Source organism: Danio rerio, chromosome 5, assembly GCF_049306965.1.
Source record: "Danio rerio strain Tuebingen ecotype United States chromosome 5, GRCz12tu, whole genome shotgun sequence".
In the NCBI taxonomy this organism is placed as follows: domain Eukaryota; kingdom Metazoa; phylum Chordata; class Actinopteri; order Cypriniformes; family Danionidae; genus Danio; species Danio rerio.
In genome coordinates, this window is record NC_133180.1 from 26,891,724 (window position 1) to 26,919,460 (window position 27,737).

Here is a 27,737-nt window from a genome sequence, read left to right on the forward strand (position 1 = left end):
CGCCGCAACTCTTGTTGGTGTTTTTCTCTGAAAGCTGAGGAGGACCCTGACTAACCGTAAGATGTTTGCACAGATCAAAAACCTGTTGTTGGTGTACACAGCACACTAAGAGCGCTTTAAGAAGTTATAATTGGTTGAAGTGGAGGTAGAGCACAGGCTTGACATGGTTACACACTTCAGAGTTGGAGTCATCTTGTTTGCAATAGAATGACTTACTCTCGGTTTGAGTAGAAATTCTTGCTGATAATATACACTACCTGATGAAAGTCTTGTCACCTGTCCAGGTTTTAGTAACAACAAATAATAACTTGACTTCTTGTTGATCATTTGGTATTAGAAGTGGCTTATTTGAAAGGCAAAGACCTCTAGATTACGCTCATTTTACCAAAATAAAATATGATCATGCCTCAATTTTTAATTATTTAACTAGGACAGTGAGGTCTGACTTTGCTTAAACAAAAGTATTGTCACTCAACAGAAATAATGTACAGTCTTGAATATAAAGTCATGGTGCAGTGAAAAATAAATTAATATTGTGTATGACTCCCATGAGCTTGGAGGACTGCATCCATACATCTCTGCAATGACTCAAACTTATGAATAAAATCATCGGCAATGGCAAAGAAAGCCTTCTTGCAGGACTTCCAAAGTTCATCAAGATTCTTTGGATTCATCTTCAATGCCTCCTCCTTCATCTTACCCCAGACATGCTCAATAATGTTCAAGTTTCCAGACTGGGCTGGCCAATCCTGGAGCACCTTGACCTTCTTTGCTTTCAGGAACTTTGATATGGAGGCTGAATTATGAGGAGCACTATCCTGCTAAAGAATCTGCCCTATCCTGTGGTTTGTAATGTAATGGGCAGCACAAATATCTTGATACCTCAGGCTGTTGATGTTGCCATCCACTCTGCAGATCTCTCGCACAACCCCATACTAACTGTAACCCCTAAATCATGTTTTTTCATTACCAAACTTGACTTATTTCTGTGAGAATCTTGCTTCCTTGTAGGTTCCAGTAGGTCTTCTGCAGTATTTGTAATTGGGATGAAGTTCAACAGATGATTCATCTGAAAAATACCTGTTGCCACTTTTTCACATGATCAACTAGAAGTCACATAGTTATTATTTGTTGCTCTTATAACTGGGATCGACGACAAGACTTTTGTAAGGTAGTGTATTAGAAATGCACAATTGATATTCATCAGCTATTTTTGTCTGTTGTATAACAATGAAATCTGAATTGTGGGACAAAAATGCTACTTATACTAATGATTACATTTTAATTAAAAACTTAATTTATAAATGTTTTCAATAGTTTATTATTGAAAGTCTTTTTAATCTTTTTGAGTCTTTTTTTAACTAATTAATTTTTGGAGCCATTTGATGGGTCAAACACATTGATTAATCTTTAATTTTTTGGGAAAAATCGTTATATTAATAAGTAAAGATCATGTTCGCAAAGACATTTTTAAAATTTCTACTGCAAATCAAGTTGAAGTCAGAATTATTAGTGCCCCTTTGAATTTGTTTTAGATTTTTTAAATATTTCCCAAATGATGTTTAACAGAGCAAGGAAATCAACACAGTATGTCTGACAATATATTTTCTTCTGGAGAAAGTCTTATTTGTTTTATTTTGGCTAGAATAAAAGTAGTTTTAAAGTTTTTAAAAACCATTTTAAGGTCAAAATTATTAGCCTCTTCAAGTTATATATTTTTTTCAATAGTCTACAGAACAAACCACCTTTATACAATAACTTGTATAATTACCCTAACCTGATTAGTTTACTTAATTAACCTACTTAAGCCTTTAAATGTCACTTTAAGCTGTATAGAAGTGTCTTGAAAAGTATCTGTAAAATATTATGTACAGTCATCATGGCAAAAATAAAAAAAATCAGTTACTACAAATAAGTTATTAAAACTATTATGTTTAGAAATGTGATGAAAAAAAAAAACTTCTCTCTGTTAGACAGAAATGAGGGGAAAAAATAAACAGGGGGCACATTTTTTTGACTTCTGACAACTGTATATTAATTCATTTTCTTAATATTTTGTTTTCCAGATTTTCAGATCTTGGTCAAAAATTGTTCAATCTTAACAAAGCATACATTAATGAATAGATGATTCAGCTTTCAGATGATGTATAACATTATGAACGATTTTGTGGTCACACTTACTTTATAAAAAAAGCACATTTACCAAATCATTTAAATTTATTATTACACATTTATTTAATATAAATTTATTTAATAATGATTCCTTAGAATGATAAAGATTCATTTTTTAAATGAGAAGAAATGAGAAATGATTCTGTAGTAAATCACCTGGTCCTGTTGATGGCCACGAGTTTGTCGATGGCTTGAGCAGTAATGAGAGAGCGGGCATTTTCAGAGCTGTCTGTGATGATTTCATGGATAGTGTTGAGGATGGCCACTACTGTGTCTTCCTCCAGGTTTTTGGCTGGCCGCTGCTGGCCACTGGGCAGGTTGCTGACCAAGTCCCTCATAGCATAACTGCCTGAGGATGAGAATACGACAGAATCTGAGATTGGCCTCAGGAAGAGAGTGAACTGTTGAAACCTGAGAGCTTATTAACAGAATAATCTGTTGACAGCTTAAAATAAAACAAATAATATAAATAAATAAACTATATATTTATAATACCAATATATTTAATATATATAAAAATAATTATATATTACTTCAGATTTTTCCAAATTTTAAAATAGCAGAGTACGTATCACTGGTATAATAGAACAGCATGGAAGAATGATATACAGGTAGATTAAATTACTTTCACATAATGTTTTTTTTTTTTTCAACTTTTATTCGTCAAAGGTGATATAAATAAAATGCATTAAGGTTTCCACATAAATAATGAGCAGCATAAATATTTTTAACAATGATAATAATAAGAAATGTCAATTGAGTGCTAAATCATCATTATATAAGAATACCTTCTGAAGGATCATGTGAAAATATTATATCATATCTTCACAAAAATAAATGAGATTTTCCAATATGTTAGTGTATAATGTACACAAATGGAAAATAGCCCATTTAAATTGCAAATTTATTACCAGTATTACTGCTTTTACTAGAGTTTGACTTAATAAATATAACATTAGTGAGTACAAAAGTCTTCAAAAGAAATAAATAATAAATATAAATAGAGATCTAAAATAACATTTAATAAAATATGAAAAAAAATACACACTTTTAACTCACCATCAAATAGTTCCAAACCTTTTGTCTTTTTCTGATGAACACAACAGAAGATAATTTGAAGAATGTTGAAAATCGTTGGTCATTGACATCCATATTAGGAGAAACAAATACTATAAAAAGCCAATGACTACCGGATTCTAACATTTTTTAAAATATATTTGCTGTTTCTCAATAGAAAAAAATAAAAAATCACACAGCTTTGGAACAAGTGAAGGGAGAGCAAATGATGGCAATATTTTCACATAATCTCTTTAAGACTGTGATCTCAAACATTTAGGCCCCAGCAAGGCAAGCATTTAAGCTTTTTTCAAATCTTCTAATAATTTCCTTAAAACTAAAAAAAAAGAAGAAGAAAGAAACACATTTTGAGTATGTTCGAGCATCTTGCCTATGAGATCTTTGTTGCGGCGGTCAATAGACAGGTTCCTCAAAGCGATGGCCACCGCTCGCACCACCTTGTCTGAGTCTGAACGCAAGAGCTCCACCAGGATCGGCAACCCCTTCTCCTTACGCACCGTCGCTCGGATATAGTTTGACCACTGCACAAACGAGAGGAACAGACTGTATAAAGCCAGTCATTCAGACATGTGTTCCACTGCAATCATTTCATTAAGTCGGGTCAACAGCAAATCTTTCAGAAATGTGCCTGCTTGAGTAAGAAACAGCTTCTTTATTCTAGGAAAAAGCTATCTAGCAAATACTCATTTGTGCCTGTCAGACTTGTGTCCCTGACTTGACTCTCTTGATTCACAAAACATTTCATTCCTCTATTTATTTAAAACCTTTATTTCTTAATCAGTGTTCCACAGATATTAATTAAATGGAAAAGAATAGCACCATAACACAACACGACTAGAGTGCCTGGATTAGGAATTCAGAGTTCCCCCTTTAGTTATGAATTAAAAATATAAGATTAATATATAACAAATATATTTTAAAAATTCATCTACAAGATGTCTATATTTAAAAATAAATATATGTTATGTACTGACCACATTTTTAAAAATAAATTAAATAATTCACTTCAAATATATTTTCAATACTTTTCAAAAGGTACACATTTGTACTTAAAGGGTGCGTATTGTTACCTCAAAAGTATATAAATTACTACCTAAACATTTTTGAAGGAACACTTTAGGTATTAGTATGTACTTTTTAGGTATCAATGTGGACCTTTTAGGTACAAATTTGTACCTTTTGAAAAGGTACCACCCCAGTGACAGCTCAAGTACCTTTATTTCTGAGAGTGTATGGTATGGAGATATTTCTTTGATATACTTAACTGTTTATAGATGTTTTCCACTTTAAAATATATAAAACCGTATGCTAAAAGTATAAGATTGAATTACTGATAAAAAAGAATTTAATTGTAAAGTATAACTTAGCCTGATAAAAGCAACCACATACAGAAGTGTTTAATACTTGTGAATTATTTAAAAAGTGTTCTGTTTTTCAAAATCTGTTGTTGTATCTATGTGGAAACAGAGTTTGTATTATTTCAATCTATGGTTGTTTACATTCACATGAATTACATATATAATCATTTTAATCAATTGTATTATTTGTAACATTCTAATAGTCCATTATTAATGATGGGAAACAACAGCTTCATGAAGTGTTAAACTTTTTTTTTTTTAATTTGGTGGCAAATACTGTATTCAGGTTTAATATTAAGCTTTTCCTTAAGACAGCATTTGAAGCATTGGTGGACAATTTATATTAACTGTCACTTTCTAACAAAATGTATTTATAACTAGTAAATACACCAATAGTTATGGTCTACAAAGATTGCACAATCTTTAAAACATTCAAAGCACACTTTAAAGAGATATTCTAATTAAACTAATGAAAATCAAGTTGCTGTTAACAGTAAAAGAAATTAAGGTCATAATTTATTTTGATGATCTGTTTGCTGAATTTAGGGTACATTACATCTACATGCCAAATAATTCTCATTAGATTATATGTAGACTGTTAGGATGGGGTTAGGGTTATTGTAAGTTGACATGTTGAAAGACTTTCTACTAATACTCAAATGGACCACCAAAATAAAGGGTTACCGAAATTAAAAATGAGCTCTTTTTACACTAAAAAAATGCAGCAACTTCTTTGCATTAAATTTAAATAGTAGATGCTGTTTATTTACACCTGATAAATATAGGTTATTAAATACCCACAAGGTTTCTTATGAGGAAAACAGAAAAAAATTAGTTTAACAGAGAGTAGATTTAAACTGGGTTAATGACCAATTTCATCAAAACATGTTGCCTTCCTTATAACCTATCGTTGTTTTCAAGTGTCTCTTTGAAAATGTTGTCTGTCAATCAGCTATTGACATGACATGTGGAGATGTCATAATTGGTAGCCATTAACATCTATAAAAACCATGGACCTCAATGGAAAATATGACAAAGTAAATTATGACAGAATTTGTAATTTTAGTTGAACTATTCCTTTAACGTGCGGATTTCTCAATTAGTGGCCCTGAGATAGTGAGAAGTTGTAGCAATACCAAATCATGGCCACTAGGAGATAGTAGTGAGCCTAGAAACACATTAGTAAAAGCAAGGGAGAGACTATATGAATAAATAAAGGCTCTCAAATCCTCTTCTAGACCACAGACATGACAGGACAGGTCTTGTGTCGGCAGGAGTAGAGACGATGCTGATCTAAAGCACTGAAACCACACAGAGACGCCGTGAGCTTCTGCATGGCTGCTCTTCTGGTCTGACATGGAGAGGGAAGCGGGTCGGGGCTGTGTGCTTTAATGGGATTTACTCATGCAGCAGGTGCATGTTTATTATGGGCATTTCCTCCTCCATTTCCTTGTTTTCTGAGAGGAAAGAGCTCCGCAAGTGACACACTGTGGTCTAGACGTGTCATGCTCATAATTAAGTATTGATTAGGAATGTGTTCAAGGTGCACTTCACTGTAAGCAGACAGAAACAAAACAACTCAAATGAAGGGTTATGGATTTGTATGTTGTCCTCCAGAAGGCCATACAGAATCCGCTGGGGGTTTAAAAGCTTGTTTTGATTTGTGATGTTTTGTCTTGAGTTAATTTTGATTACAGGTTTTCCTGACTGGTTATTCAACTTCATATGTTGCTTTTGTTAGTAATTTGAAAGAATAATGAATTGCCAATGCTTGGAAACAAATTGCTTTTGCCCAAATCTGAAAAGTGATTTTCACTGGCGTCGAGCAGAAGAGTTATAAATGCAAAATCACTCCTTGACGTCAGATGGCGCTTAATGGAAAACAGAAAGAGCCCTTTGTACAGGGTGGCGCTACACAACTTTAAGCTTCTGACACCCGCTTGAAACAGAAAAAGAAGACAGAAAGTTGACAGGCTTGTTGTCAAAGTTACTGCTGATTCAAACAAGCATGCATGGTTCAAGTAGCAGCTATTATTGTTCACCAGTGCAGCTGCACATTCATATCGTCTCTGGGAATCTTTTTCAACGTGCGCTCTCATTGACAGTTTTGAGCTTGAGCGCCTCCAAGTGCTGTTTACTGTAACTTTAGCAGCTCTGTGCACATGAACAAATGTATCAATCTGATTGGTGGATAAGGTTTTCATGTGGTGCTTCAAAACAAAAAATAAGCATGAGGAATTTTTTTTAAAAATGACACTTTTATGCTGGCGTTTTGCGCGTTGGTGTGCATGATCACACTGTTGCCCTTCATTTAGTCACGAGGCGTTAAACGTTGACGGAAAACGTGAGCAGAAAGCTTCCCGGTGTGAAGGGGCCTTAAGAGTTCTATTCTAATTAGATTTATTATTTAAAAATTTAATTAATTAATAAATAAATTAAATAAATTTAAATTTAATAAATTAAATTAATTAATAAAATTAATTAAATTAAAAATTTAGATTAAAGTTAATGTAGTTCTCAAAAGATTGACATGCACAGTGAAAATAAAATGAGTGACATCTGTTTTGTGTCAATTGTTTTAGATTTTATCATAAAATATGCTTAAGATAAAGAAAACACTATCGGGAATTAATGCAAATAAATGTCATAAAAACTAACCCTGACCTGGAATTGGATCAAGAATCGATTTCTGATTCAGTTGGGATATGTGCAGGACTGTAATGAGAAGACACTTACTGTCCACTGTCCAGCGCTGAGGTTCTGCAGAGCACCGGCTGCTGCTTCTAGCGTGTTGTAGTTCTGGCTCTCAGTCAGCAGGGACAGGTAGAGTCGAACCACCTCCGGCTGATACAGTAACTCGAAACCTGCACACATACACACAAAACACCTCTAAACACAGTCCAGCACAGACACAAACACACAGATTAGCTCGGGAGCGGTAAACATTGATTGTGTTTCCTGCTGTCGGTGTTGTGATGCACCTGGTGAAATGAAAAGTGGACAAAATAACAGGGTAGGACAATGCGTGATTATCACCCCAAAGAAATAGAGACAGAAAATCAAAGACACTCCACTTTCACAGATATATTGAGCAGCTCAATAGACAAACTGCCTAAAAAAATCCAATAGTCTGATGGACGCTTGGCTTCTTGATAGCAGCAGCTCTGATATCAGTCAGCGTAATCAGCAGGTCTTTTTTAAACATGAATTGAGGTCGGAAATGCAAAAGAAGAAGCTCCCCTTCCCTGATTCAGGGTCAGTCGGCTCTAATGCAAAAAACAAAGTAATTTTGAGGATACCCAGTTAGTTTGGACACGGTGATAGCAGCAGTGATAGTAGGAAGTGGATAATTAGCTTCCTCCAGTCTAAATGTTAAATGACGCCGGTGGGCCTGTGAATCACTGTGCTGCTGCAGCTAGAAAGTGACTGTTTTGTGTGTGTGTTTGGTGTGTGTGCTCTTGTTTAATATGCCTTGTGAAGACCAAATGTCCCAGCAAGCTAGGCAAGACCTGACCTTCTTGACATTGTGCGGAAAGGTCAGTTGTAAACAAATAAAATATATTACTAAATAAATTATACATCTGTAGCCCTAAAAATACAATACTGCACTCTGTATTGTAATAAAGATCTGCTAATAATTTAGATTTTTAACAAACATGAACCAAGAATTACATTCCCTATCAATTATGGATATCCACCTTCTTGTATTGCAGTTGTTCTTGGAAAAATCAATCTCAAAACAAGACCACAATGATTAATTGTAATAAATAAAGAAATTGCAACCCAGGCTCATTGCGAATATGTACCCAGGTCTACATTTCAGGGGACAGCAAAATACGTAACCAGAGGTACATCTGCTCGCAGTTTTTGTTTTTGCAAATACACCAGAGGCTGCTGTATTTGCTTTTGGATGTTCTCAAATTTCTTTAGCGCGTCCTCTTCTCGCATAAACCTATCAGAGGGTGCAATATACTTTAGCCGACTGACTGACTGACTGACTGACAGACCCACCCAGTCCCTAAACCCAACCCATAGTGTTTTCAAAAGCAATATAGAAAAAGAAACCAGTCACGGCCGTGTGATTTCACCATGTTTTCAGCCTGTTGTTTATTTATTTATTTTCAGTTTCTGAAACCATTCTTTGCCGGACTCGAACCCCACCATATGGTTAACTCTGCAACACAAGTTCATCAGTGTATGCAGCAAGCTACTGGGAAAACCGGAAAAGCCATCCATATGGAGGTATGCAGTCAGCTTGTAGCGCTAAAAGAAACAAGAAGCCATCGGCGGCGTCACACCGCCCCATAGCATTAATTTTAAAGACGAAATGAAAACATATGTACCTCTGGCTATATAATTCACGCTCTCCAGAAATGTCCACAATGAGCCTGTGTTGCAACAATAAAAAGTGTTATTAAATAAGAGCCAAGATTGACATGACAACTGAGAAAATAATGACAAAATTTTCCATTTCGGGGTTAACTAATCTGTACATTTAAATTAGTATGGACAGAAAGTTGCAGCATTTGAGTTCCTAAGAAAAAGCATTCATTTAAAACCTTCAAGAGTGCAACCACCACACATCTGTCATGCTCAGCAGTGGCGTAATACTAGTCATAAAGCGCACATGAACTCTCAGCGTAGCCCAGGCCAGCATTACTCTAAGAGTGACCATGACGGATGTGTGGCGCTTCAGAAAGCCGCCTTCTTTTTCACTGCCACGTCAAGATTTGCAGAAGTCTGGTGAAGTTCAAAGAAGCCCGAGCAGTGATATTCCTACAAAGGCAGCAACACGTTGTAACTCAGTAACACGTCTGAAATGAAGTTTGTGTGCAGAAAAAGAGCCGGACACACTAATGCGTGTTTTCTGGTGTGTGACTGCATTAGAAAAGCTCAGCCTCTGCCTGGCTCAACTGCACTTTCTAAATGTGCACCTAACACCTATAATTTCCAGAGGGAAGAGTGGCCCTTCAGGATGTGGGCTGCTCACTATACATTTTTATTTCTGTCTGACTGATGGTTTGAGCGAAACAACTGTCCTTGCTGGAGTTTTTTTTTCTTTCTATTTTGCAGTTTCCACACATTCACAACCTCAATTACCATTTAAGGCTATTTTAAGTCCTTCTCCTCCCCACTGCTTTAAAATTCCTTTTGAGTGCGTTCCTGTGCAAGCCTTAGAGAGTGAGTGTGTGTATGAATTAGCTAATGCATGTGTTCACTTCAGTGTTATGCTTTTGTACACAGAGCTAAGTGGAGAGTTATAAATCGCTCGGATATAGAGCTGCATTATTTCACTTTGACGATATCAGCATTTCCTTTTCTCTCAATCAAAACTGACTCAACATGGAAAAAAGGTCAATGCTTCATATTGTAGAGGGAAGATTGCTAGGTAGTTTAGATATCACTCAAACAAATCAATAAACACAAAGTCACCTGATTAAATGAGCTTTTATCAAGAGGGAAAATGACTGACACGGTGATAAATAAATGGAGATTGTTTTCCACATATGACTGACGTTGGTGTTAAACACTTACACAAAATTCATCTGACATGGGTTTGATATTCAGGAGTGTGCAATTCCACATTCCTCTTATTGCACAGTCCTAGCAGGCTGGATTTGCCTGGGAGTATAGTTACAAAACCGCATATTTAAAGCTGTGATGAAGGATTAGTTACAAAAAAACGTATCTCCTTTAGAGAGAGAGATTAAAACAGCAGGAGATAAAATATAGGGCTCCGCGAGTATCACTCATTCATGTCGGCATTCAGCGTTCACTACTTTGAACGTACTGTAATGTTGAATACATTGAATGAGCTGTCCTACATATAAATGGCAAAGCCACTGTACACATAAAATAAGCGCTTCTCAAACATCCATACATCAACCCTGGTGCTTTATTATGTGAATGCAGTTTGCAATCCCAGTGGAAAAAGCTTGGGAAAGGATCATGATTCAGAGACACAGTCTTGCTTTTGCAATAATACTCTTTTAGTAGGTCAATAAAAAAACTCTTTCAGAGCAGTTAGATAGAGAACTTTTGGAACTGTCTTTAAATATACATTTTTAGACACCATCTTCATAACTGCTACATAAATGGCTGAAATCAGAAATTATTTTTTTTATTTATGTTTTAATGCCATATTAGCAGCATTGGCTATATTCATGGCAAAACCTATACTAAGACCCAATTCTACCTGACAAATTAAATTTAATTATGTTCAGCTTAATTTGTTTGTTTAAATTCAGCTCAAATAAATTGTTTACAACCACTTAACTTAAACTTGAATTGAACTGAGTAAATCCAAGGAATCATCTTTGAATAATTTTTTCAGTGTATAGTCTTCTCCCTTACCCAATTCCTCCCTTGTCCCAATTCTCTTTAGCTTGAAGGTGCAGGGCTAAGGAGAAGGTCTAGATAGCCTTTGAAACTGAGATTTTTCAGGACCACACTCCAAGAGGTATGAACATTTCCCAGAATACACATCTACAATTGCAGTATGGTCAGGAGATGCACAAATTGGTATTTTTAGACATTATTGCGACTTTTACAGCAAAAAAAAGCAAATGTTTTAATACATTTATGACCCGGTTTGGGTTTTACTGTCATGCTTTTTAAAAAAAAAAAAAAAAAAAAAAAAAAAAAGCTAAATTTTGCTATAATAACTCAATCTAATAAATCTGTCACTCTATGACACTCAAATCTCCTGTCGGAAAAGTCTAGTGGATGGGAATTAGCATTTTACAGTGTCTGGTAGAACGTTAATGTTGTTTTCGTGTGTTTAAATAAATGAATATGGCCACAGTAAATCCACAGTACAGTTATGATCTTATTGCAGCATCATATCATTATGATAACATGATATTATTTCCTTCAGTGATTAACTGGAGATAAATACCAAAAAATAGCACACCTGGAATAACTACAGCAGTTGCCATTGTCGATCTCATATGAAGCAAGAGATTGTGATGACATGTGCAAGTGTTGTAGTGCAGTCCCATTTTTTAGGGGTAAAACTGGAAGTTTCTACTCTTCACACTCTGTTTCAAGGGCCAAGGAGAAAGGGAAGGGGTAAGAAATAGAAGGAGGGAATGAGCCTAAATATACAACGTATAACATGCAATCTTATCAGTTACATAATAAACTACAATAAAATAATTGTTGTACAAAAAACAACATACAAATCACAACAACAATTATACAAATAACAACAGCACGAAAAAGAGTCATAGACAGTCTTTCAGTCGATTAATGATATTATTGTAAAATTACTTCAGAAGACACCCTTTTAAACATTTCACTTAAAATAATTCCTGAATAAAAATGTTCTCAAATATCATTTAAAAAAATACATTCTATTAAAATGTGCTTTGTCGTCAAAATATTCTTACACAAGTTACAAATAGGTTTTTCTTTCCCTTTCAATAAATATGAGTGTGTAAGTCTTGAGTGACTGATATATATATATATATATATATATATATATATATATATATATATATATATATATATATATATATATATATATATATATATATATATATATATATATATATATATATATATATAAAGCATATGTACATAGTTAGAATAAAACTATACAAATAGCTTTAGCTAATTGGAATAAAAAATTGAATCTTAAAAACAAAAAGTAAAAAAAAAAATAGAATTACAATGTGTGCACTTATAAGAAGATTGCGGATGTACACTGTATGACGACTTAAATCGCCAAATGGCCATCAATAATCACTAAATGCATTACAGAATGTTACATTTAGCCCGCAGCTAGCTCTCTGCAACTCTCACATGGTCGCCCACTGAAGTTAAGCAGGGCTGCCCCCGGTCAGTACCTGGATGGGAGATCACATGGGAAAGCTAGGTTGCTGCCAGAAGGGGTGTTAGTAAGACCAGCAAAGGGTGCCCAACCTGTGGTCTGTGGGGGTTCTAATGCCCCAGTATAGTGACGGGGACTCTATACTGCTCAGTAAGCGCCGTCTTTTGGATGGAACGTTAAACCGAGGTCCCGACTCTCTGTGGGTATTAAAAATCCCAGGATGTCGTTCGAAATAGAGTAGGGGTTTAACCCCGGCATTCTGGCCAAATCTGTCCACTGGCCTCTGTCCATCATGGCCTCCTAACCATCCCCTTACCATAAATGACTTTATCATCTGTCTCTCTCCACCAATCAGCTGGTGTGTGGTGTGCGGTCTGGCACAATATGGCTGCCGTCGTGTCATCACACATACATGCACCAATTGCATGTAAACGCATCAGATTTTCACAGCGTAATACTCAATACTCACTACTCTTGTTTACTTTTAAAAGGGATACTTTATCCTCATACTTTGAGTAATATTTACAACAGATACTTTTACTGTTTTTGCGCTACATTTTTGGGTAAGTAATGGTACTTTTACATGAGGATGTATTTTTCAGTAATTAATTAATTAATACTATGATTTGAGTATTATAATACTTGAATAACAAACAACTAAATAAGTATTATATGAATGACTTATTATATAAAATTGTAATAAAAATCAAAGATGACATATTAAAATAAATAATAATAAAATAATAATATTAAATTAAAATAAATAAAAGTATTTAAAATTTTGTATTAAATTAACTATGTTAATGCACCTCTTAATAAAACTGTTGTATATGTGCAGCAATTTATATTCACCATATTCAATGAAATAAATGGAAAATTTTTAAATGTATATGTATATATATTATTCTAAAATGAGCTTTTTTATCAGGCTACTGTGTGGAGGTTTAGTTATATCACTTTTATGGTGAAGAATAAGTCTTTTTTTATGGTCTTTAAAGTTAAATAACTCATCATAAACAGAGGAGGCTGAGAAAAATTGTAATTTTCGAAGGAAATTTCAGATGGTACTTAGAGGTTTTTGCATCTGAACTCTTCATATACATTAACTTCACAAATAGATTTGTACATGAAAGAGGCATTCACCAAAGCACTGACTGAGAACAAAAAATTACCTCCCAATACCCATTAAAATAAAGAAATAAAAAAGGTGTTTCTCATACTTTGGCAATGGTCAAGAATACACATTTTGTCACAACGAGCTGAAGATATTTGACTACTCTTCTTAGTTTATGCGGAGAATTGTGTATACTTGAATGTGTGAATCAGGATGAAGAGAATAAAGAGTGGTTTCTCCCCTGAGGTGTCTCTGGAGGCAAAAAATGACTCATGGCCATTCAACTGCAGGCAGGCCTGAATGACAGTCTACCTTTGGAGCGAGCTCCACTCTTACTCTTTATATGATTGCTTGCGAGTTGAATCCACAAAGTGGCAGGAACTTTGAATGCAAACAGACAGCAGCAAAAGGAAGGTGGTAATGGCTTACAGTCAACATCACAGCATCTGTGCTCATACAGGCTGCCCATGGAGAGACAAAGTAGGCAAGTCTGCAGGGAATAGGATGCACCAACAAAGCACTTTTCTTTTTTGAACCCCTCATCCCTCCACAGGCCACTGAAACGGAATGGTCATGCCTGTCGCATATTTGATTTTCTCTGGAAATGATTCTTTATAGATTGAGAGCCTTTGACTAGCTCTTAAAATGCTCTGGTTCATTCGTAAAAGTGTATTCGCATTCTTTCCTCTTTGCTCTGTCTGGCCAAGTCCTACTGTGACATCCCAGACCAGCCTGTCACTGCTCACCCGAGGAGGTCTTTTCGCTTTCTATTTGCCCTTAATAGGTCGTATTATGTGGAGTGTCAGTCTTCAAACCACCCTTCCTAACAAGAGACTTTCCTTCTCTATTCATCCACTTCCTTCACTGCATCTTTCAACCAACAAAACTCTCAAGTTTTTTTTAGGTGAAAATGTGGTCATCTGTGATTCATATAACCAAATCAGGTAATACAAAACTTTACACTGAAGTTTTACAAACTGAAAAAAAAAAAAAAAACGAAACATTTATTAAAGGGATGGTCCAGAGTTTATTTTTAAGGCTTTGTTATGTTTATAAGATGCAAAGCAATGTGTGCTCATGCTTCATTTGCAAAGCATCACATTATTTTTCATATATCTTACTTTTAGTATATACTGCTACTCAGCTAACATGAAAATGACTGTCATATTCCCTAGTTCCTCCAAAAGGCCTGCCCTCAAGAGGCTCTGATTGGTCAGCTAACATAATGTGCTGTGATTCGCGGATTGACTCCACGTCACCAGTAAAAGTAATGTAATGTGTATTTATATAGTGCATTATTGTGTATGGCCATACACCCAAAGTGCTTCACAATCATGAGGGGGGTCTCTCAACGCCACCACCAGTCTGTAGCATCCAATTGGGTGATGCAATGACAGACACAAAACAACAGCGCCAGTGCGCTCACCACACACCAGCTATTGGAGTGGGGAGACAGTGATACAGCCAATTCGGTGGATGAGGATGATTGGGAGGCCATGATGATTAATGGAATCTAAGCACACTGTCAGTCAGAGTAGCTGTTAGCTGTATCAATTTGTACCTGAATCGGACAGAAAATGAAGAGTACACAGCTGAGCCTCACGCCTGCTCTCTAAAATAAAATAAGACAAGTGTCTTTTACATATATTCAGAATAAGCATGTGTAAGTAATATGAAACGTTCAAAATATCCTTAGCGAGTTTGGAATTTGAGATGTAGAACGCACAGAAACCGACAGAAGATTGTTGGTGTTTACATGGGTTTGATGGATAAATATGAATTTGTAGCTGAACTGTAAACAGTGCCAAACAGCATTTTCTTCTTGTTTACGGAAGAAAACCCAAGCGAACGCAGGGAGAATATGCAAACTCCACACAGAAACGCCAACTGACCCAGCAGAGGCTTGAACCAGCGACCTTTGTGTTCAGATGTTCAATATTCAAGTTATGAAATTTAAATTCAAATTAAGAAATTCAAATGTAAAACATTTTTTAACGGCATATAAAAATTCATTTCCCAGAGATGTGTAGGCATGGGAAGGGCATCCGCTGCAAAAACGTGCTGGATAAGTTGGCGGTTCATCCCGCTGTGGTGACCCCTGATTAATAAAGGGACTAAGCCGAAAAGAAAATGAATGAATGAATGAAAATAAAAATTCAGATTTATTAAATTACAATTGTCAATAATTCAAATTGAACAATTTAAATTCAGATTGTTTTGGCATATTATTAGCTCCATACGGTTTCAGCGAAAGATCTTTAAAGTCTTTTAACATATCTTGGATGCTCTGTGGTTAAATAAACAGCAAATGTTTATCTTAAGGGTGAACAATTTCTGTGTTTAACCTAAGAGTCTACTAATACTTGTAACATTAACATAACATTGATAGTTACAGCAAAGTCATGGTCAACAGAATGTTTAATTGAAATAAAGTGCTACCAATTACTTTTTCCACGTAAATAATTCTGAGAATGTAGAATTTATAAAAATAAATAATCTTAACCAGGACTTATTTGTGTCAGTATAGATACTTTTCATTATTTCTAAAAGTTCCTGTGGGTTTTAAACTCGATGGGCCTCAGGGTGAAGGGGAATGTTTATTTGAGGCCCAAAGCTTGCCAAGAATACATTTTCAGCAGCTGTGAAACATTTCGAGTGGCTATCTAGTGAAGAACTGTTAAATAAATACATTGAAGAGAAAATGGACGAATGTTATTGCAACAATCCATGTATATATATATATATACGGTGATAGAGCACATCCTGGCATTAGAATCCGGTGCCAGAAATGATAACAAAGATATCCTTTATCTCATATTTTTCCTGTGGTCGATTAATAAAAAAAAAATGACAGGTTGAATTTACTGAAACCTTGATCAATCTATCATGGAACAAAAAAAACAGTAGCAGCTAAACTGATTGGGAGAGATATATCTGCGAGTAAGAGGAAATTGAATTGCATTATTGAATTTGTACAGATCTACAGATCAGATAAAGTACCAAATTAGCCCTGCATCTTCTTTAAACAATACTAGTTGGATATGCCTATGGTAGATGATTGGATGTTGGGTATTAAAGGAGAAGGAGGAGATGAGGAAAAAAAAGCTCTTCTGTTGTATTTTATACACGGAGCAGCTGAAGTAGACAGAAGAAGAGACGATCACACACCAGCACTTCAAAAAAGCCATCAGTCCATTCGTACAACCTACCAAATCTGACCATGCTAGCAAACCTATTCATTAATAGACTTTGAAGAAGAAGAGAGAGGAAATAAAAAAAGAGACACAAACATCTAGGTTACAGGAGATGCTACGTTCAGCTCAGATCCAAAACCTACAAAGCTGCCTACCTAGACAGCTAGACACCATTTTTAAACATCAGAGGTGCATTGCGGATGTTAAGGCTGTTTGAAAAAGTAGGCAGCCATATTATGCTACCTTCAAAAGCACAACTGTGGTCAAATTTCATGAAAGCATCCTTTGCTTCTTTCAAAAGAGTGTGTTAGAGAGAAAAAAAAGGGTTACCAATACTGCAGGCCCTCAAACAATTTGATGGAAATGCACATAATTCACATTAGGCATTTACTTTTTTTTTTTTGGATAATTTTAAAAGATTAAAAAAACGTGTTAATATGGAAATCTGGCTAGTCACCATTTTTCAGAAAAAATACATAAATAAATGTATATATATATATATATATATATATATATATATATATATATATATATATATATATATATATATATACAACAGTTCTGTCTGGTTCTCAAATCTGATTGGCTGATAGCCGTGCGATATTCTGCAATATCAGAACTCCTACAGCCTCTTTACCCTTTGTGTATTACTCCGCCCACATACAGCCAGCAAAAAGCAGACACTACAGATCTAAAGTTTAAAAGATGCACACTCAACTGTTTAACTCCCAGCTTATGATTTGAATCCAGAAGAAAGTAGTTCTTCATGCAAAAGGGTTTTTAGTACTCTTTATGTTTGATTTGTTTTTATATGCACAATTATGCCATCAAACTGTTGTATAAATGCAATATCAAACTCGTAGCAGTGCGATATGGCTGTATATCGGCACTGGTAGGAGGCGTGCCTTAGTGCCCGCACCAGTGCCGATATACAGCCATATCGCACTGCTACGAGTGTGATATTGCATTTATACAACAGTTTGATGGCATAATTGTATATAAAAACAAAATCAAACATGGAGAGTATCAAAGACCCTTTTGTAATATCTAGTCAAATATTATTTAATGTCACCATGGCAAAGATAATGTAAATCAGTTATTAGATATGAGTTATTAAAACCATTGTGTTTAGAAAAAAAAAAAAAAACTTCTCTTAGTTAAACAGAAATTAGGGAAAAAATAAACAGGGGGGCTAATAATTTTGACTTTAACTGAATATAATTTCATTTACAGTGTTAAATAAATATTGCAACACTGTAAATTGAACCTGCTAGTCACTGTCTTTCAGAAACTAAATAAAAAGTAAAAACATATTTAAATTTTATTTTAAATAAAAGTATATTACAAAATTGGTGACCAGTAATTTTCTTTACTGATATACATATTTCTAAAGATGCTTTTGACTTAATTTTGGTAACAACACAAAAAAAACATATATAAAAAAAGTTAGCTTAAAGGGGCTAATAATTGTGACCTTAAAATGGGTTTTAAAAAATTAAAAACTGCTTTTATTCCAGCTGAAATTAAACAAATAAGACTTTCTTTAGAAGAAAAATATAATCAGACATACTTTGAAAATTTAATTGCTCAGTTAAACATAATTAAAATAAATTAAAATGAAAAAAAAAAATCTAAGTGGGCTTATAATTCTGACTTTAACTGTATATGCACATTTTAGTATTACAAATATCACTCATTGAGGCTAAATTTCAGGTAAGATTATGCCTTTTCAGACGTTTCAGCAATGCATGTTTTATGTGTGTTTCATAATAAAGCTTCTTTGTCTTCATAAGCTAGATTGTGAGGCTCAACTTGAGCATCATGGAGAAAAAATGATCCTCTCTGGACAATAAAACCCAATTTGATGTAATCTGTAATTCTGTAACATCCTGCAAAAAAAAAAAAAAAAAAAAACATAAATAAATTAATTAATAAAAAAAGAGGCAGATTTTGGGGTTCACCTTGAGCTCTGGCTCATTTAACTTTCCTACAGACCCGACCCAAATGGTGGCTTGCGCGATGCCTTGGGGATAAAGAGAGCAAGAGATGGCATGCAGAACACACAGCCGAAGCACTTAACATGATCCAAGCTCTAGTGTTATGCCCTCATTGTATGATAATGACATGTTAATTCAAATCTTTAGCAAAACAACACATAGTACAAATTGTTCAGTGAATACTAAGCAGCAGATTAAATCGGGCAGAAGCATTATATTGATGTCAAATCAGTAAAAGAGAGATGCCTACAGGCTAAAAATCACATGGCTGATGTAAACTGTTTTCATGAAAATACACAGTGCTGCGTGAATGTTATTCCTGCGAGAACGTGTTTTTATCATCTACATCGTCTGACAGCCATTTCACCAAGGACTGAAATACACACTGAGTTTCAGTGGGACAAGAGAAAAAAAACCAACCACATTGTTTGAACAGTCTGCTACAGATTCTAGGGACGCATCTGTCAGAATTTAATGCAGTGACCGAACAAACACACACATACACATACTCAAACACACAAACACAGCTCCAATCCAAAGTATTTCATAACAAGCTGTCTTGCTGCCTACATAGGGAGGGAGCTGTCTTCTAAGGCAGCATCCTGTCATTGAGGTCTCAGGAATGACTACTGTGGAGCATGCAACATATAAACACCTTACAGCAAAAACTGAGCTCTACTCAGAAGACCTTTCTTGGAATTGATTTTAATTGATTTAGACTGACTAAGATTTAGAGTTTAAAGTTAGCATGCTGCTAAGCTAACAATTAAGTACTCTAATAAGCAAAAATACAATTGTGTTCAAAATACAAATGTTTTTTTTTCCACACAATTAATATGTTATATGAGGTTCTTAGTCACGTCAAATAAAGTTTTAGCTTAAGGAGCAAATCTGTTGCTTCAAAACCAAATGCAAATTTAAACTGGCATTCCAAAAGTGGTTGGATAACCATGTCCACGGCAAATTTCTTACTCAACTTCGAGTAAGAAGCACAAATAATCTCATGATCCACAGCTAAACCTGTAATAATAGGATGTTTGGCGTTTTAAAACAAACATTAGAGGCTTCTATTGACAATATGATTTTGCAGCACTAAACAATGTAGTCAATCACAGACATGTTTGCTTATATACTAAAAGTAATGGTCAAACAGACCACAGTTTTTTTGTTCAGTGCCGAGTTCAGATCCACACTCCCTGCATTCATGGTGAAGCTCTCGATTTACGTTTGTCAAACAAAATGTTGTTGCGAACAGTGTTGGGCAGTAGCATCGCTACAAGTAGTGATGCTACTAGCTTAACTACATTTCTCAGCAGTGTGGCGGTAGCGCTGCTACTTTCTAAATCAAATAGCTTTTCTGTAGCAAAGTAGCGTCCACACAAGCTATATTTACCGGTCGCTGATCAATAAGTAACAGCAGCGACATTCATGGAGGCTGGTGTCTATCTGATGAAATTCATAGGATGGTGAGAATGATGAATTCTTCACAAGCACGATTCCTTGTGACCATACCTCGAGAAGTACATGTTAAGATGCAATAATGTTAATTCTGATGCTGTGCTCAAAAATATTTATAGTAAGGACCATAATGTTTGGAACTACACAATAGTGAAGTACTCAAACTAATTTGTTGTGGTACTTGGCTAAAGTACAATATGGTTATTACTATTAGTTCATGATAGTTACTAATGATACTACATTATGTATTGTAACAGCACTGTAGTAGCTTATCCAGCATATGTTTTACGCAACGAATGCCCTTCCAGCTGCAACCCATCTCTGAGATACATCCATACACATTCATTCACACTCATACACTACAGACAATTTAGCCGACCCAGTTCACCTTTACCACTAGTCTTTGGATATATATATATATATATATATGTATGTATGTATGTATATATGTATGTATATATGCATGTATGTATGTATATATATATATATATATATATACATACATACAACTATAACAATTATGCCTCATATGTTTCATTGACAGTTTTATCGATCACTAAGATATGATTGACTTGGATTTAAAAATAAAAATTGCAAAAATAGCTTAAATGTAGCTAAGCAACCTTTGCCGTGTAGCTTTTAGCTTAGCTTGCTACATTTCCCAGAGGGTAGCTTTTAGTGTAGTTAAGCTACATTTTAGGTAGAGTAGCAAACACTGGATGCTAGTTTGTCTCTCACAGTTATATTTGTTGATTTTGGAGTCAATAACATCAAATGCAATTTTGGCAGTGGACAAAACAGACCTTTTATGTGTCAGGTTGTTCTGTTGTAATGCTAATACTAATGCCAGAATTGTGTATTATGAGCAGTCTGGATTCAATGTGAAATCCACCAATCAGAGAAATCTCAATATATTATCTGATTGGTTAAAATGAATTGAGAATATCTTGTGCTTTCCTATAGGTGTGAGCATTTTGTAGTCTATGGTATCTGTATAAAAAAAACTAACTCCATAATATTGTAAAGTTGTTTTTCAATTTTAATACAATCATATTTCTATAGCATAGTCATGTACTTTCTTGAATTTGTCCTCAGAAGTGCAGGTTTTTATTTACTGTGTTTCTCTTAATGCATTATGCATTGTATGATTACTTTCTCTGTGATGGATGCATATTACACCTTAGAATCTGGCCAAAACAAGCTGTTTTAGCAGGCAGTATAATTAAGTTGCTTACCTTTAGGAACAGCCTTGGGAGAGGGCCAAAGACACCTTAAAATGCTGAGTGTGTAGACAGTTTACTAACCTTTGAAGCAGAGCTACACAGTTTAAAATGTGTGCATGAACAACAGTGGCAGTCTTACAAATTCCACTCACTCTCCATTTCTTGTTTGCAATCCTCCTCCTCCTCAAGCCTTCATCTGTTTCTCTGTCTCCTGCAGACTCTCAGCCTGACACACTCTCTCTCTTTTCTAGCTGTATACTGTCTTTGTTAGGCTTGCCTGAGTCATTGCTAGGACGCTGGTAGCGGATGATATGTCTGATCTGCTTTGCCTGGAGAAGGATGTTCCTTTGCAGGCTTAATGTCATATCCCATTCTTCACGACCCACCTTCCTGCCATCTCGTGCTCGAGCACATGATAAATAATCACACACTCTCAGTTTCCCTCTTTCACAAGCACTGTGTCGTTTTATTTGTCCCTGGCTCTTCATCTCACATTGACCAGTCCTCCAATGTCTAATTCTTTATTTGCAAAAAAAGAAAAAAAAAAAAAAAAAAAAGTATATGCATATGTACACTCACCGGCCATTTTATTAGGTACACCTTTTTAGTACTAGATTGGACCCCCTTTTGCCTTCAGAACTGCCTTAATCCTTTGTGGCATAGATTCAACAAGGTACTGGAAATATTTCTCAGAGATTTTGGTCCATATTGACATTATAGCATCACGCAGTTGCGGCAAATTTGTCGGCTGCACATCCATAATGTAAATCTCCCGGTCCACCACATCCCAAAGGTGCTCTATTGGATTGAGATCTGTTGACTGTGAGGGCCTTTTGAGTACAATGAACTCATTATCATGTTTAAGAAACCGGTCTGAGATGATTCGCATTTTATGACATGGCGCTTTATCCTGGTGGAAGTAGCCATCAGAAGATCGGTACACTGTGGTCATGAAGGGATGAACATGGTCAGCAACGATAGTCAGATAGGCTGTGGCGTTGACAATATGCTCAATTAGTACTAATAGGCCCAAATTGTGCCAAAACAATATCCCCCATACCATTACACCACCACCACCAGCCTGAACCATTGATACAAGGCAGGATGTATCCATGCTTTCATGTTGTTGATACCATTCAAATGTTGCAGCAGAAATAGAGACTCATCAGACCAGGCAACTTTTTTCAAATGATTTATTGTCCAATTTTGGTGAGCCTGAGCAAATTGTAGCGTCAGTTTGCTGGTCTTAGCTGACAGAAGTGGCACCCGGTGTGGTCTTTAAATTCTGTAGGCCATTTACCTCAAGGTTGGAAATGTTGTGCATTCGAGTGTTTATTTGAGTTACTGTTGCTTTTCTATCAGCTCAAACCAGTCTGGCCATTCTCCTCTGACTTCTGGCATCAACAAGGCATTTGCTCCAACAGAACTGCTGCCCACTGAATACTTTTTCGAACCATTCTCTGTAAACCCTAAAAAGGGTTGTGCGTGAAAATCCCAGAACATCAGCAGTTTCTGAAATACTCAGACCAGCCCTTTTGGTACCAACAACCATGCCATGTTCAAAGTCACTTAAATCCCCTTTCTTCCCCACTCTGATGGTCAGTCTGAACTGCAGCAGATCATCTTGAACGTGCCTACATGTCTAAATGCATTGAGTTGCTGCCATGTAATTGGCTGTTTAGAAATGAGCATTAATGAGCAGTTGGACAGGTGTACCTAATAAAGTGGCCGGTGAGCGTACATGTTTAGTCTCCAGTTGGATTTAACTGAGCAAATAGTTAAGAGCCTTCCATTAGACATTCAATGCATGGATGATTATGTTTCTGCTGGTGACAAGTTATTAATTTAACCCTAACTAATGCAGTGAGTGTAATTTCAAATTTTTTAACAATCATATCGAAAGATGCACCCTATGGTCAAGGAAAAGATCCAAGTATTAGCATGCATCAAGCAAAGAAAATATCAAAGGAGATTGCTGAAACTGCTAAAACAGGCTAAAGTACTGTCCAACACATTATTAAAAACGGGAAGGATAGAGAGGAACCATCATCTATAAAAAGGAAATGTGGTCGGAAAAAAACAATTAAGCGTCTAGTAAAAACAGCGTCTAGAACTCACAATTATGTTTTACAGTGATTTCCATCCTCACACTGTGTGAATTCAAGAGGTTAAAGGAATTCAAGGGATGTTTAAGGGAGAGTGAGATTTTTTTAATACGTGGATTGGCCAATACATAATCCAGACCTTAACCCTATTTTTGGCATGTGCTGAAAAAGACTTTCCACAGAAAGTTTTGCACAACTCTCCCATCATCAATACAAGAAGATGTTGGTGAAAAATGAATGCAACTCTGGATGAATAAATGTTGTGATATCACAGAAGCATATTAAAACGATGCCACAATGAATATGTGCCGTATTTAAATCTAAAAGTGGTCCAATGAAATATTACAATTTTGTTTTGGACAGGCTTTGCACAAATTACAATCTCAAGAATAAAGGCCAGTCTTCAGAGATACTCTGTCATCCTCCTCCTGCTCCAGCATTTTGCAAATGACAGTTTTCACTTTAAAAAGTTCATTTATAAAATAGCATGTTTGCAAAACAGGAAACAATAAACGCTGGCAGCTCATTGTGTAGACGCCACTGACGGGCTGCCTAGTAATCTGTGCCTAATTGCATTCAAGTATGTGTGTGTGTGTGTGTGTAAAGCATCGCTCTGAGAAACAGAAACATCCTCTTCTGGCTGAAAAGCAGCACACAAAGGCCCCGATGGGAGGGCAAATCGCACTCTATTCCCTCCCGGTAGTTTAATTCAGCCCTGTAATTATTGCCTAAGCCATTAGGCCAGTGAAGAATGGTTTGCTGCATCACGTACAGATGCTGGGTATTATTATGCACAAGCTCTCATCTACTCAGACAGACTTTAATAATTGAAGAGCGATAGTAATAAACATAACTATTATTAATGGGATTTACTAAATAATAGACATTAAAAAGCAAGCCCAAACAAATGACTCACTGATGAGATTTTGTGGTGGACAATGGTTCATTTTCACACACATTGTACCAGTACTCATCATCACGTATCCATTAGACAGTGTCTGTCCGACTTGTTTTCACAGACAATAACATATGCATAATGATGCATATCATCTATTACATCCATCATTAAGCAATCACTGACCTTCTGGCATCAAACTCCATCCACAAGCTCCTTCAAGATTTTAAGCATTTATTCAGCACTGGCCAAATTCTAAATCAGTAAGCCATCACTTGAATGTTAATGAACTCTGCGTGTCCATTGTTGACAAGAAAAATGCAGGCTGTGACCATGACATTCTGCTGGAAGAGCTTGATTAAGTGAACCTCAACCTACTGCCATGAATCTGGAAACAGAGTGCCCAACACACGCTGGAGGAAAGGGGTACTTTGGAGGACACTTAATGAAAAGTGTTTGAAATCACTTTGGAGAACAAATCAATGAACAGCAACAGAAATGTGATGTTATTAATATATTGCAAAATAATATGAATGATATAATATTTTTTAAAGGATTGTTTAAATGTGTTATTGTGTTTGTAAAAGTTGATGTCTATACTTTGAATGCAGCAGGTACTCTATATTCACACACACCGTATAAACACATTTTGTAACCTACACTTAATAAACCACAAAACAAGGTAAGAGACAAAATAAAGGTGAATTTGTGGAAAAACAGATTTATACAACATCTAAAAGATGAATAAAGTAGCTTTTCGTTGACTTATGATTAGTTAGGATACGACAATATTTGACCGAGATAGAACTATTTGAAAATCTGGTTTCTGAGGGTTAAACAGTCAAATCTAAACACTAAAAAAGTCTTTCAAATTAAGTTCTTAGCAATGAATATTACCAATCGGAAATTAGGTCTTGATACATTCATGGAAGAAATTTGCAAATTGTCTTCATGGAAGATAATCGTTAATTAATATTATTTTGATTTTTAATTTTACTTTTGACCCATACAATGTATTTCTGACTATTCCTAAAAATATACTCAAGCAACATAAGACATGGTTTTGTGGTCAACAGTTCAAGCTATCTGATATCGGTCACATTTCTGCCATGGTTACGTTATAATTACAACAGTAAAACCATAGTAAATGTTAGTGATTTGTGGATTGAGATGGCTTCTAACTGAATCATTTTTGCACAGGGTTTCTGCACTGTAAAAAATCCTGGTTGCCGTAAATTAAGCTGAATCAAATTAAACTTATGAGTTCATTGAACTTATATTATTTTGAACTGACTTAAAACAGCTTGCATAACTTATAAAATTAAGTTAGAACATGAACTTAGTTCATGTTCATGAAAAAAACATATGTTGTCATGGCTGATCATTTTTTTTACAGTGTGTTGTTTACCAGATAGTCTTAAATGGTCTTCAAGTAGTGGAGTTCTGCTGCATTTGTCATTTAATATTTCTCATATGAAAGTGATCGGCAATGTTATCAATTAGTTGAATTGGTAGTGGCACAAGTGCGATTTCTAGCAAAATTTTGTCACACTAGCAGGAACAAAGGTTCCACAATGCAACCATTATTTGCAGCCTGGAGCTCTGTCATAAGTAGAAAAATATGAAAATTTGACATTTATAAATTCATATTAGTCTTTCAACAGCTTCATCAAACTTCATTTGTATTCCTTTCACCAGCCACTGATCTGCACAAAGTGGGATGTCAAAAGCAGTGAGGGATGAACTTACACTGCCAAAAAATCAATCAGATGAAGTCATTTTAGTGCACAGAATATTACCACAACATTCAGAGTTGGAAGTGACTTCTCTCTAAATTATGATCCAGGTTTTGGACAAAGCTCCAAGGCCTACAACATTTGGTACAACAAGGGCACAATTTCTTTTTCATTCCAAAGGTGACATTTAAATTTAGTTTTAAAAATCAAAGAGACCTCTGTACTGTCCTTCCTCCTTATAAGCATAAAACAAAAGCCTCACACACAACTTTCATGTTTGCATAAAAAGTATTTGCATACCTCTGAAAGGTATTAAAGTCATTGTGAACTGGAAGTTGCTGACAATATTGTTTCAGTAAGTTGATGTACTATAAACTTCAAACTAAAACGGAATATTAAGTTGGGGGCGGAGCTTTCTTTTTGTCCATCATTCCCTCATATACAGATGCAAAATAACAGTAAGATGGGCATGGATAAAGATCCAGTGAAGTGCTTTTAAATGTGCATTTTTAATTTGATGTTTGACAACATCTCAACTGAAAAATGAAGAGAGGGTGGGACATTGAGTAGCTCCTCCCCTTTAAAAAACAACCAATAGTGTTTTGTTTTATCATAGCTATGCCAGCGAAAGAGATTGAGATAAAAGCACATCAAATGAAAACCAAATGAGAAGCACCTTGAAGGGGGGCGCGGCATGTCAGATGCTTCAGAGCAGTTGATTGGTCAAGATTTGAAACTAAAGTTTGAGGTGATGTGAAAAAATTGTTGATCCATTTAGGTCGATTTAAGGGACAAACTGCAAGCTTTGAAGGTTTATATGAGGTTCATGTTTTTAAAATGTGACTTTTGTCACTTTTTTTGGAGCATATTAGCTAATAGACACCTTAAATCTAACACCTCCATTGTTAGATCTTATTGTGTCTGAAGCTGTAAAACTGACATCACCAGAGAAACACGGTCACTCCAAATGCAGAAGCAAACTGTCCGACTTTTATTAAAGATTACCAAAACAATTTAGTATTTAGTGGATTAAATGACACAGATTTATTGTTCACCTGAAGGACAACAATGTGTGCTAGCAAAATAAGCATTCTCAATTTTGATTTCACACAGGCTTTAATGTTCATTCTTCACTCTCTCTAGGTTTCTCTCAGCATCAAGCCACATAAAAGCTGCTGGTCTTTTGTTGATCACGAGCTGTTCTACAATAGAATCAATATTGTCAGCAGCGGGTGGAATTATGATTGGCAATCGACAGGATGGCACTGCCAGTTTCCTTTCACAGACTGGCACCTCCATGGGTGGCATCTCTGACGCGTGCCTGGAAAATTCTGATTTTATCATCAGCCCAAACTCTGAAGATGAAAGGCAAGCTGCCAGGAGCACTCTGCATGTATATTTCATCTTTGGCTGGTTGTTATAACTTTAAGACCATCTAATGAGCACTGAAGTATAAGCCTTTGAGTATGAACATGAGCAGCTGCAGCTGTCTTCAGGTTATTCTGTTTTTACTCACAGTCCACTATGTCAAGAACATGTGATTTCTGACACAGAGCTGTTCGTGACATTTTCTG

General features: G+C 35.5%; 1 protein-coding gene across 51 annotated transcripts in view; it reads right to left on the minus strand.

The window, feature by feature from the left end:
• The window catches only part of arvcfb (ARVCF delta catenin family member b), a 423,234-nt gene that overhangs the window by 18,720 nt on the left and 376,777 nt on the right, over positions 1-27,737 (minus strand). For all 51 annotated transcript variants that reach the window (XM_073950724.1, XM_073950712.1, XM_073950705.1 and 48 more), the window contains 3 exons: positions 7,344-7,471; positions 3,620-3,770; positions 2,329-2,521 (listed from right to left, as the gene is read on the minus strand). In XM_073950724.1, coding sequence (XP_073806825.1) covers positions 2,329-2,521; positions 3,620-3,770; positions 7,344-7,471 — 472 coding nt within the window. The remainder of the gene's footprint in view (positions 1-2,328; positions 2,522-3,619; positions 3,771-7,343; positions 7,472-27,737) is intronic.